Genomic DNA, 10,413 nt, shown 5'->3' on the forward strand with positions numbered 1-10,413 from the left:
AGGAATGAAATACAAAGGGAATCTATATAGACAGATACTCAGTACTGCAGTGAGAAAGTACAGATTTTCATCAAGGCGTTGATCCTTCAAGCTCCTACATCCCTTAATTCTGCAGAAATCCAGGGGACTCCGTATGGCAATGCAGTGATGTAGAGAAACGTTTGCAGAACTGGAGTCCTTTGCAATTAAGGTGGTGTTTTCCAAGGTTTTTTTTCCCAAACCCTGAGTACTATGTTTTTGAATGGTTTTGGGCAGAACAAACATTTTTCTGTAACCTGATTTCAATTAAGTTTCACTTAAACTAAATCTCATTCTCAGTATGTTTACAGTAAAGCTGTGGAGGTTTTGTTTATGTTTTTAAAAAAACCACAACAAATTTTCCCTAAGTAATTTTTAAAGTAAACAGAATTGTTTTGGTGCCTGCCAACACTTTGTTTCAGAAACACCCTGTGAAACGGCATCAGAATTGTAGCTGCCGTGACTTAGCAAAGTCCTTTGTAAACTGCTCGGTAGCAAGAAAACACCAACCAGCTTGGTGACCCCTGCGTCTGCTTTTCAGCTCCCCTCTGAGCTGGGGAACGGGCCCTGTCACTAGCAACACTAAGCATGGGCTGCCACACCTGGCAAGAGGATAGGGGTCCCTGAAGTGGTTCAGGTCTCAGGGCTGCCTTGCCAATGCGCATTGCAGAGGGGTTGTAGCCTTCTGAGACCCCGTCCCTACCTTCATCTCCCCCAGGAGGTGTCTTAAGTGCCACAGTCCAGCACTACGTAAAAGCTGTACGTGTTAGGAAATCCACAGCAACTTGGGAAGAAAGTTTAGATCGTGATACCAACATATGTAACAGTGGTGGGGAAAATAATTGACCCTTAGATCCTGATTCGAAAAACCGTATGGAAAGTTTGTCACTTTGTGTTAGATCTTCTAGGGACAGAAGAAATGTCTTGGGTAGAAAATCTGTCGTACTTCAGGTCTGTCCCTACCTCGTGCATTTGACGGTTAAGAGGTCTCAACAGAAGTAGTAGTAGTAGTTGCGAGGTCAGGTCAGATCCTGCAGGAGCCGTACGTACTCCGCAGTACTGACCTCGGGATACACATTTTCACCAAACACCAGCCTAATCGTCTTTTCATTTTTCTCTCAGATTGTGGTTTAAATGTGCACAAGCAGTGTTCCAAGATGGTCCCAAATGACTGCAAGCCAGACCTGAAGCATGTCAAAAAAGTGTACAGCTGTGACCTTACAACGCTAGTAAAAGCACACTTCACTAAGAGACCAATGGTCGTAGACATGTGCATTAGGGAAATTGAATCTAGAGGTAAGGCATAGTTAATGGACTTTCATTGCTTTACTGATAATCCGTTTAGATTGATCTGGGTCATCTGGGTTTCTACTGAACGTGTGATTGCTCAAAACAGATTTGCATAAGACGTTTTATGACTGTCAATTACCCTGCACAGCTAATATTATACTTTGCATTATTTCATGGTTCATACCCATTTATAATTTTTATAGATTCTGCTAGAAATTGCTTAATGGACAATTACTGCTTTATAGTTATATATTGGCATCTATCTTTCCAGTAATATTTTTATTAAAAAAATTAAGTGAATGTGCTAAAAAAAGGCAGTTAGTATTGATTAATTTCCTCTTGCTAGTTCCCCTAGCCCCCACTGAGTATCCTTTTCTAGAATTAGAGTATTTGTTGTCATTCTGAAATAATGACTGAACATCAAGTATGCTAATCTCGGTTATTTTTAAATCGGTTGTAATTGGTTTAATATGTTTCTTCATCTCTGAAATCGTTTGTATAAACATAATTTAGTGCTGATATAATAAAGCAGCTAATGCAAGGGTCAGGGTTAAAAGGCCAGGATAAGATTTCATTCTGAAAGAAAAGCCTGATAAGGCTTTTAAAATGTGCCTGCTTTTTCTGCCTTAAATGAAGAACCTGACTAGGGAAGAACTGGGTGGAAGGAAACTGTAAAATTAAGACTAATTTTAATCTTGTTAAAATGTTCATTGCAGGTCTTAATTCCGAAGGACTATACAGAGTCTCAGGATTTAGTGATCTTATCGAAGATGTCAAAATGGCATTTGACAGAGGTACAGTCTTTCCTGCATGCTGGAACTTTGTGCTGATGTATTAAATATACACGATTTTTCTGCGCAGCCCCCGTCTATCTTATGCTCCACTGCATCAGTGGGCTGAAGGAGTCCGGCAGCTGTGCTAACAGAAGGGGAGTCTTCCCATCAGAAAAGCATTATCAGCTTCACTTTGGCCTTTATTACCAAAATCTACTTTTCTCCTTCCATCAGGATCTGTGCTTCAGTAATGATGTGCATAGGAAAGGACAAAGCTTTCTGAACTACTGCCCTAGTTTGCAAGTAAAACTACGCTCAGGGGGGTGGGGGAGGGATAGAGGGCAAGTGATGAAGTGCCTTAAGAGGGCTGTGCAACTTAAAATGCATCTTTCTGGATGAAAGGTCCAAAATAATAAGATGAATACAATAGTGCAAACAAAGTTTGAATTATTACAGTCTAAAAGAAGGTCAGTGAGAACAAACTCTTCTCTCTGAGAAAAGGCAGTGGGAAAATTAAAGGCTTTCCAGCTGCAGTCCCCCTATACCAGTAGAAATGAAGGCCAAAATCCACGCTGGAAACTCTCTCTCCTCTTTTTCCGGAGGACTGGACCTATTCAGACAACATCTGCCTCCTCTGCAGCGTTAGCAGGGCGGGGATGTGCTGGAGAAGCGAAGTTCTGGATCTGTGTCCACTGCGGTCAGGAGTAGGTAGTATGCTGTAGCTAAATGGCGAACACATGTTTTTGCTGTAAAATGAGGAGGCTGTAGACTAAGTTGATTTTCTTTCTTTTACTTTTTTTCCCAGGCACCCCTGATTTCTCACTCAGTGCTGACAAACGTGTTGTTTGGCAACGCAATGTGTTCAGAAATAGCTGAACTTCCACACATTTCTACAAGATAGATACTGCTAGATCAGACTGGCAGGTTTTTGCCCCCCAAAAAACCCTGCATTTTTTGTAATCATTTGAAACGAAGAAAGGATAGGTTTCTTTATAAAATGCTTGAGGTTTTCGCCCTGAAACAATGAACTTCACAGCCCAATAACTCTCTGTTTTGCTTATGAAAGCCAAAATCTGTAGTTGTGTCCCTTTTAATAATGTTTGCTTAAGCAAGTTATTATTTTTCTTTTGAATGCTGTTTTACATCTGTTTACATTTCCAAGACTTTAATGTCAGTGCCTTCTCCACACAGATGGGGAAAAAGCTGATATTTCTGTGAATATGTATGAAGATATCAATATTATCACTGGTGCACTTAAACTGTACTTCAGGGATTTGCCAATTCCACTCATCACGTATGATGCCTACCCAAAGTTTATAGAGTCTGCGAGTAAGTATAACGCATTTTCCTCCTAGTTTTCACTCTCATCCTTTTCTTCTCCTTTTTGTGCAGTACTTGCCTATTGATTTAATAGCTGTCCCATCGGCTCTTACCCTGCATGCCCTATTTAGTAAGGATCGCAGGAGTAAATATGCACTGCACATTACAACATGACCATGTGGCGCTACGTGATCATGGTTACATTTTTCTTTGCCTTTGTCACCAGGAATGCTTCCTTTTCATCACACGTTATGGATTACATCGCTTTTTGTGTCTTGCATGAATCCCTAGTACTTGACAGTGACGTTTAAAGTCTGTTGGGTTTGTGTTGCCAGAAAGAAGGTGACTTTTGAAAATGTTTAGAAATAAGTCATTTATTTCTAGAGGTGTCCATTTTGAGTGTTTCTACAAGCTGATAAGCGCTTATCCTAAGGCCACCTTCAAGGCCGGCCTTGCAGACAGTGAGTCTGCTAAGCGCAGCAGTCAGCCCAGCTGGAACATCTCTCCTCAGCATCCTGGCTGCCTGAAGCATCTCTGCAATGTCGCAGTCACACCAGCCACACCTGGAAAGGTGTGAGGGGGCTGTGGGTAGAAAACAAGGGCCGGATGCTGGGCTTACCACTCCTCTGGAGAAGGCTCTTTCCCAGTAGCATGGACACAGCCAAAGACGCTGATGGCAGAGTTCCCAGTACCTTCTGCTGTCCCAGGGTTGCACCTGTAGATTATTTGTGCAAAACTAGTCCAGTCAGCAAGGATTGCCAGGGGAATTTTTTTTAGTAGGCTGCAGGGAATCTTTCTGTGGATTGCAGTTCGCTTTGGGGAGTTTTCTTCGTCCAAAACCAATTACATCCTGACTGTGCTCTGAGCACCTCTTTGGACAGGCAAATCTTCCACTATGAGGCTTGGATAGGTTCTGGAAATCAGTAATCCAGCAGAGCTGTGAGGCCCTATCTCCTCTGCAGGCCACCGTTCTTGTCCTTCTGTGTGTGAATTCTGGCTGTACATGTGGTGACAGTGGAACTTCTGTGTTTCAGAAACCACCGATCCGGACGAACAGCTGGAAATTCTCCATGAGGCGCTGAAACTGCTGCCGCCTGCACACTGTGAAACATTACGGTATCTCATGGCACATCTGAAGAGGTAGGTGGACTAGCTGGAGAGAAATAAGCCAAACTCATTTTTAGCAAAGACCATGTTAGGACCTCCAGAAAAGCCTGGGCAAGGCCCACCAAATCCTGGAGATGGACTGCAGCAGGGAATGATAGTCTGTACAACAGCAAATACCCAAACACTGTTTTTTATCCCACTTAAAGCACTCACAAAGTACTTGAAGGACCTAAGTCAAAAAACCACAGTTTTGAAGCACAAAAGTCACCTGCCTAACAAATTTGCACTACATTTAAGGGTACAGTGAATATTTACGGCAACAAAAGCCTTTAGTACCCCTAGGAGTAATAAGTCACTCCCTGGGCAAGGAACTAATACGGCTTAGTGGCTATAGATCGGTGTCTTTTTCTGCTAAGTCTTGTCTAACCTGGTCATCCCTGGTCAACCCTAAAGAAGACGACACACACTAGGCTTGAGTTGATGCCGATTAGGCACAGTGTTAATTTGCCCTCCAGCCACACGTCTGGTGAGGTCTGCCAGTCATTCCTTATCAACGTGGAGCCTCTCATTCCACCTGCCACCTTCTCAAAAACGTAGGAGCACAAATTCTGTCTGAGGTTTCTCCTTCTCCCCCAGATATGACTGAAGATGATCAGTAGGCTGAAAAATTGTTAGAGAGGGACTGACGGATGAATATCCAGTACAACAGCACAGGTTCTGTTTCTTTCAGGAAAGTAGGGAAAAAATCAATGTGGCATGTTAGGGTAGCCATTTTAGTTTCTCAAGTAACGTGAACTTACTGTCAATATATAAAAATCATTCCCTTTCCTTAGAAAAAGCCTTTATTTTAAGCTCTTTTATTTTTATTTTCCTTTTATAGTTCTACAAGTAGGAATATGTCGACTCTGCTGAGTGCCTCGGGCAAAATTCAGCTACAGGGTTTCTGCCTGATTTGTCCATTTATTTCAATGACATTTCTAATGGATGTTTTAGAACAGACACAGGGATGAGAGACTTGGGAACAAAAAAACCCCACCTTACTGCTTCTGAAGTGTGAAGTTAATTTTTCCTTACCCTGTTCAAGAGTAGCTGTTGCTGCTCTAGTTAGCAAGTTGCTTTTGCACATCGTATTTCTGGTATAGGTGAATGATAAGGTAGAAGGGTGACAAAATTCACTCATTTTTAAACTTCCTTTTAATACATTTGCTAAAAAGAGCTGTGGTGCTCGACAGGCTGTTGTCTTTCTGCTGAATTCAGGTAATCAGACACAGCTCCTTTATCTGGAATAATTACAAACAGAATACACAGCAGCTTGGAAACATCAGTTTGACTTGTTTCAAAATAAAAATTAAGGCAGAAGGGAAAAAAAAGGAAGAAAAATATTGAAATTTTTTTTTGTATGCCAAAGGATTTCTTCATGCAACGCAAGATGCCACAGTGGTGAAAAGAGAAATAATGTAGCCAGACTCTTTCAGTTGCTGTCCCTAGATTCTTAGTTGTTTCTGAGAATTCTTACGGATTCTTCAAACCATAGTGTGCATTAAAACATTTGCATAATCTAAACTTGTTTCCTTGAGTGAGGCAATTCACCAGGATAAACCAATGCAGAAGCTTAGGCTTTGAGGCACGTTTGTGTCTACTGCATCCGTTGCAGTGGGCAGCAGCAATGGGCACACTCGGTGTCAGGGTGCCCCAGGCAGGCTGTCCTTCTCCTGCCCTCCCCGTGCGGGACCCTGTGTTCTCCGAGCTGAGGCAGAGCAGCGCAGGAGAGCACAAGCTGCCCCTCAGCCCACATTAAGAAGTAGCATCCCATGACCCCGGAGACCGTCGTGGTTGGGCAGCAGTGACCATTCTGGCATTTGCTGAGCAGATGTGTTTCTGCGATAGCCCCAGCAAAGGATGCCTCTCCTGTAGGTATAATTCTTGGGCAAATTACATTTCAGGAGGTGGCCTGCAAACCTGCCCCGCAGCAGGGCCTCAGCCCACAGCTTTGAACAGGTCGGATTCCTGTGGAGCAGCAAAACGTGGCCTCCCCACCTCCTCCTCCTCTGCAGATGGGAACCAGGCGGCGGGAAGCTTCCCTGAGCTGGGGGCTCGGCTGTTTGGCAGCTGCTAAGGACCCCAGAAGAGGGAGGGGTGGAAGTGGGCCTGTCAGAGCACAGGTTTAATGACCTGCTCAGACTGCCGTGCAAATGAGGTTACAGTGAGACCCTGGCGGTTTCAAAGCCGCCCCAAAGTGACGATTCACATTTTTTTAGTACATGCCACAGGACATAATTTGTCTTGAAGAGGAACCAGGTGTCCAGCTTAGCGCACTTAGCCTGTAGTGCCTAAAGGCAGGGAATTCACGTGATGTGCTTCACCCCCATTGCCGTCATATGCACGAGAGAGGAGCAGTGTGACCACATGGAGCCACGCCACCAGGGGAACCAGGGCAGAATCCCACCTGGGTGGGCACAACAGCCCACAAAACTGTCGCCACAAAACTGCTAATCTAATAGCAAACACGGTCTGCTCCCCATAGGAATGGCCTCCGAATGGTGCCGCTGTAAAGAGCGAAAGCAAAATTGTTCTGATTTGTCTAAATTCACCCCTCAGCCCCCTCCCTCGCCACGGAGTACCAACCCTCCTGCAAGTAAACATGGTCTGTGTGCGTGGTAGGAGGACAGAGACATCTGACTCACTGTAAACGTGCACAGCGTTAGCACTCGCTAACTTCTGAGTGTTTCACCCGACACCTCCAAATACATCCTGCTGGAAACGGCAGCCTCTTCTAGGCTTCGGGGAGAGGGAAACATTTCTGTCCAGTTTCCCAGGTTTTCAAGCACATGCAGACATATTTTGGCACCGCAGGAATGTGAAAAAGACTTTCCTTTTTTTACAGAGTAACGCTCCATGAAAAGGAAAATCTGATGAGTGCAGAGAATCTGGGCATAGTTTTTGGACCAACTCTTATGAGAGCGCCAGAACTGGATGCGATGGCTGCATTGAATGACATCCGTTATCAGAGACTTGTGGTGGAGATGCTTATAAAAAATGAAGACATTTTATTTTGAATATTTTGGGGGTTTTGTAATAAAAAAGGAAGCAACAGTGTTCTATGGATGAAGGAATATTTTAAAGTAATTTAATGGCTCTTGTTGCTGAATTCCGTATTTGCTAGAGCTTTCGATGTATTCAGGATAAAAATGAAGGAACTCTCTGTCGTTTTCTGTAGTGCCATTCAGCTGATGTTGAAAAAGGTTAACACATACTTTCCAGTACTAGTAATCCTGGGTGTTTATCATGTTAAAATAAAAAACAAAAAGCCTAAAGCTATTGCATGATTTGCTCCCTGTTCTCCCTGTTCTGGTGAGACTCATTCCATGGAGAAAACAACTGAACTGGTGCAGCATCTTTGTTCTGGATAGTTTGTGATTGTAATTCAGCATGTTTCTCCGTGTAAACCTGTTGTGAATTTGCTTTTATGTTCTATGTAATTGGTTTCTGATACTAAAAAGAAGGCCGACTTATGTGAAATGGAGCCTCTGGCAGTTTATTGATATTTCATATCATTCTCTGCCACTTTTGGGGCTGATTTCTTCTTGGGTTTCTTTCAGTTTTTTCATCATATAGTAATTTGTTTTTAACAGAAACAAAATGTGTACTTTAAATGTTACTTTAAGTAATTCTCCATGATGTTTATGGTGGTTGCAGTGAAATCTGCAATGCTGAGCAGTGTTCCTTTATTATTATTGCTATTTCAATTGTAATTTTGTATTTTTATCTGGCATGCATATATTAATTTATTAAATTTTGCTTTTAGAACTCTAACATTAAGTTATTTATTTTTACTTAATGAACATGTTTCAAAAATACTGCTTTTTTCATTTTTTACATTGGCACTTTAACCCTGAACAACCTCTGACTTAAAAGAAGTGAGTTTGAGTTTTACTGGTTTTGACAAGACCGTTCTGATCTAAATACTTTGGAGCCTGACGCTTTGCTGAGGTTCCCACAGATTCCTCTGTAGTTTGAAAATTTCTGTCTTCATTGTCCAAGATGCCTCTCAAGAATGCTTCAGAACTCTTAAACGAACCAAGAAAGTATTGTCAAGCCATCTACTACTTCGTATTTTATATATATATATAGTTATAATTGCCTATATACGAACTGGAATTGCAGTTTACCATTACACAGCTGTAGCTGCCTGGAGTAGATGGATACACCACTGAATTTCTAATGCAAATGCATCACAGAACACTTGCTTTGCGCTTAAAGTGGTCAGTGCTGGTGCAAGCGCTTTGGCCTGCCCTGCAAACGTTTTCTACTGGGGTTCAACCATGATACCATGTGAAAGGAAAAGGACCAAAACTTATAAACAATTTCTCTGTTCGCTCTGATAAAGCAATGCATAAAAAATCGCTTGTCATCGGCCTTGCTGCAGTCCCTCTGATGGAGACGCTCCATCCGTGGACGGTCTGTCCCCAGGAGCGCTTCTTAGCACGGCAGAAACATCCGCCCCAGTGGAGTAGCTAACCCTGGGCGGGGGCACGTGGAGTTTCACACTGGGATGGTTTGCAGTCCTTACAAGTGTTAATTTCTCCGTTTCTACAATTTCTGACCAAAAAAAAATGGTATTGCCAGTGAGTTTGTTTCAGCGTTATTAGAATTCTCTGTGCTGTAATCCTCCTAACTCTAAACACTCCCTCTCCTGTTAGGCTTTCTGGCAGCACTGTTGCAGCTGGGAGTGGCAGACGAGGCAGCGGCATTGCTTGTGACCAAACGGTGTCTCCGTGTCACCCACCTGGATCTCATTCTTCATTGCCTTGCGCATGGGAAAATACTAACATCAGAGAAGATCAATGGCAAATGGCACATTGATTCAATTCAAAACTTTTGAGGAATGCTTTGGAGCCTGATTATTTTGATGAACAGTGGAAATGTGTAATTATCAAGGAAAGCAGAACCCCACGGCACAAGACAGAGTGGAGGAACTGGGGTAAACAGGGATAGAAAAGAGGTGTGAGAATGAAATGGCAGGTCCCGGAAAAGTGGCATAGCTGCCCTTGGGGAGGCAAGGACTGGCAAAAGGCCCAGCTTGAAGGGCTGGCAATAAAAGAAGGGAAAAAGAAGAAAGGCATGAGTGAGTGTGGGACCCGCAGGGAAGAAAGACATAATGAGATGCTAGGATTAGGGAGATGCTTTGCTTGGGCACCTTCCCTAGCGCCAGCTCCAAAGGAGAGCAGCCAGGTGAGGCTGCTTGGGAAGCTTGGAGGTTTCGCCCTTTTCCTCCTCTCAGGCAGCCAACACCATCCAGAGGAGGAGGAATAATCCCCTAGCAATTGCAACCAGCTATGCTCCCTTCCTGTCAGCAGTAAGGTGCCTCCCTGTATTCCACCCCTTCCCTTATGTGCCCAGCCAGGGAAGGAGAGGGGAGAAAGCAGCTCCCTCCTACAGCTCCCCTGGAAGTGGGGGATGAAGGATCCCAGGAAGGAAAGGGTGAGCTGGGGGTGCACACTGGTAAGCACGTGGGGAGCACCGCTCTGGGCTGGGAGGCTGCTGGGGGCTGATGGAGAGGCAGAGCAGGGGGAGGTTTTGAGAGAATCTGAAGTATCATCCTTTTCTTCTGCTTGCTTTTTTTTTAATCTTCTGTAGCACTAGAAGTGACTTGCTGCTATAATTAATGTATTAATTAGTACACATTATCACTTTATTTATCTCAATGAACTGACACAGCTGGAAAACTGTATGTCTTCGACCACAGCCTTGCCTGCCCCCCCCAGCCCAAGAGCAATGGCCCATATGCTCCCCAGTCACATTTGCCTTGCGCTCTCCAGCAGCCGCATATGTTCACCGCTACCTTGTTCCAAGCCACCTCCTAAACATACTGCATTTCCCCCGCTGCCTTGACAGCATGTGATGC

The 10,413-nt window shown here is 43.8% G+C and overlaps 1 protein-coding gene across 1 annotated transcript in view; it reads left to right on the top strand.

Moving 5' to 3' along the window:
- CHN1 (chimerin 1) overlaps nt 1-8,321 on the top strand; it is a 33,465-nt gene extending 25,144 nt beyond the window's left edge. Inside the window, exons 3-7 of the mRNA XM_009332587.1 lie at nt 1,141-1,314; nt 2,025-2,102; nt 3,273-3,410; nt 4,436-4,541; nt 7,393-8,321. Of these exons, the coding sequence (XP_009330862.1) occupies nt 1,141-1,314; nt 2,025-2,102; nt 3,273-3,410; nt 4,436-4,541; nt 7,393-7,564 (668 nt within the window). The 3' untranslated portion in view covers nt 7,565-8,321. The remainder of the gene's footprint in view (nt 1-1,140; nt 1,315-2,024; nt 2,103-3,272; nt 3,411-4,435; nt 4,542-7,392) is intronic.
- Nucleotides 8,322-10,413: the final 2,092 nt, after the last annotated feature.

The sequence above is a fragment of the Pygoscelis adeliae genome, unplaced genomic scaffold (assembly GCF_000699105.1).
Source record: "Pygoscelis adeliae isolate BGI_AS28 unplaced genomic scaffold, ASM69910v1 Scaffold160, whole genome shotgun sequence".
NCBI classification, from domain to species: Eukaryota; Metazoa; Chordata; class Aves; order Sphenisciformes; family Spheniscidae; genus Pygoscelis; species Pygoscelis adeliae.